The 2,097-nt window shown below is 38.0% G+C and overlaps 1 protein-coding gene across 1 annotated transcript; it reads left to right on the top strand.

The window, feature by feature from the left end:
• Positions 1-921: 921 nt before the first annotated feature.
• LOC145098416 (uncharacterized) lies at positions 922-1,458 on the top strand. Its single transcript, XM_079036051.1, has 2 exons — positions 922-1,016; positions 1,071-1,458. Exons 1-2 carry the CDS (start codon positions 922-924, stop codon positions 1,456-1,458), a joined length of 483 nt encoding a protein of 160 aa, XP_078892177.1.
• The last annotated feature ends 639 nt before the right edge of the window (positions 1,459-2,097 follow it).

Genomic DNA, 2,097 nt, shown 5'->3' with positions numbered 1-2,097 from the left:
CCATAGCAGTGTTTAAAAACCCTTTTATCATGGCGTTGCAGCACATCCAATGCATATAGTTTTCAGATTTCATGTCCGGTTCAACGATAGTGCTATCAATAAATTGAATCTTGTTCTTGAAAAAAAAAGAAGGTTCCTCATCCCTTGTGTCCGATCGTTGTAATTGCTATTTGTTAGAACATTGTTTACATGCATATGTTTGGGATATTCTGAGGAGTGGATGTAGTATGCTGAATTGGAGTCGATGGTAGCGGCGGCTCCATCTTTGGCTCAAACAAATTAATGGCTCAAAAGATTATTTTTATGTCCGGCGTCGTTTTCTACAGTAGTGTGAGACCTGTTATGATACCATAAACAAATTAATGGCTCAAGAGATTACTTTTATTCAGTAAACGATCTGGTATACATACACCCGAAAAACATGCACAACAAGGATAAAAATCCTTATACAAAATAAACTCTAAACAAAAGCCTATAAAACAGGAAAAGATAAAAGGAAACAAATCATATCAATCTGCTACGATATGATAACATCGATTTCTTTAAATACCCGCCATGTACACATCAATTTTTTCTATTGTCGTCGACTGCCATGATCAGTTCCTGCTTCTTTTGATTACTCTTCCTACTTACTACTGCATTCTATCAACTTTTCTTCCCTTTTTCCGATCACTCTCCGGCCACTGACTGCCCATTCCCAGCCGTCTTGTACTCTTTTCTGTCAGTCCTCATATGTTGTATTGTTACAACTCCTTCCCTTGATTTTTTTTATTGGTCTAGCTTCAAGGTATAATACCTAATGTCGATTCATGAATCCTCCTCTACTAATACCCCATTGAAACTGAGTCTTGTATGCACACTCACTAATGTTTACAATCAATTTAGCTTTAAACTGAATGTTGATGGGCCGAAATACAAATTATGCCGTCAAATTTCTCAAATATGAGTAGAGGAACTTTGCCTTATGGTCATATTTCTGGGAAATTAGTTTCTACTGGGGATGATGATGAAGAATTGTATTCTATTGATGCATGGATTAAATCTTGATTTTATAGCACATGTGATCCCAGGTTGCACCAAATAATTTCTAGCGACGATTGCACCACCAAAGATCTTTGGGTCAAATTGGATGAAATTTTTCACAACAAGAAGATGTCTCGTATGCTACAATTACAAGATCAATTCTGCAACACAAAGAAGGGTTCAAGCTCCATCATCGAATTTTGCCACACAATAAAAAATCTATCTAATGATCTCAAAGATATTGACTCTACAATCACCAAAATCGAGCTTGTGATGCAAATCTTGCATCAATTACCACCCTCATATCATAGCATTGTTGATGTCATCACCAACATGAAGCCTCTTCCATCTTTTCTCGTGGCCAAAAACATGATTTTATTGCATGAATCTCGAGAGGTGGCTTCTGATGCTACTTTTGACTTGCCTATGTCTTAATGTGTGACTCTTTTTTCCTCCTCCAACAACTCGGGAAGATCAAAGAATAGATGGAAAAAGTCTAAAAACTCCTCAAAAAATAATTATCATGGGAATTACATGGAACCGTAGGCTAATTTCGTTGGAATTTTAGGTAATGCACCAGCTCATCAGCCTACTGCTGCCTTTAGACACACTTCTGTTGGCCACTCGACCTTGCATTAACAACCGTACCACACTCGACAGCCAAATCCGAGCTTACTGCCCATCGCATCCCCTCAGTAGTTGCTCCTCAACCCGCATTTAAAGATTCATCATGCGCAGCTCCTGCCTACGCAGTCTCTTGGTTTGCATCAAATGTCCTTACTGCAGATGCACCATGCAGTGAGTATTGCGCCAGCAAACACCAATCTCGGTTAAGCTCCCGAACAACCTTCTCAGTAGTACTTGTGACAACCCGATATTTCGAGTCAATGTAATGTAAAACCGATCAAATTTAGGTCAAAATATAACCTTCCTAAAATCTTGTTCGGATTAAATAAAGTAGTAGGAATCATATCAAGGTTTGCGTACATAAAAAGAACGTCCAAATCTGACTTCGGATGAGGAAGTTATGAATTTTTGAAGAAATTCCTTAATCACGTCATTTTAATAAATAAA

This window comes from Lactuca serriola, chromosome 4, assembly GCF_051521515.1.
Source record: "Lactuca serriola cultivar US96UC23 chromosome 4, Lser_US96UC23_V15, whole genome shotgun sequence".
NCBI lineage: Eukaryota > Viridiplantae > Streptophyta > Magnoliopsida > Asterales > Asteraceae > Lactuca > Lactuca serriola.
The sequence above is the reverse complement of the archived record's forward strand: the minus strand, read 5'-3'. Positions and strand labels throughout refer to the sequence as shown.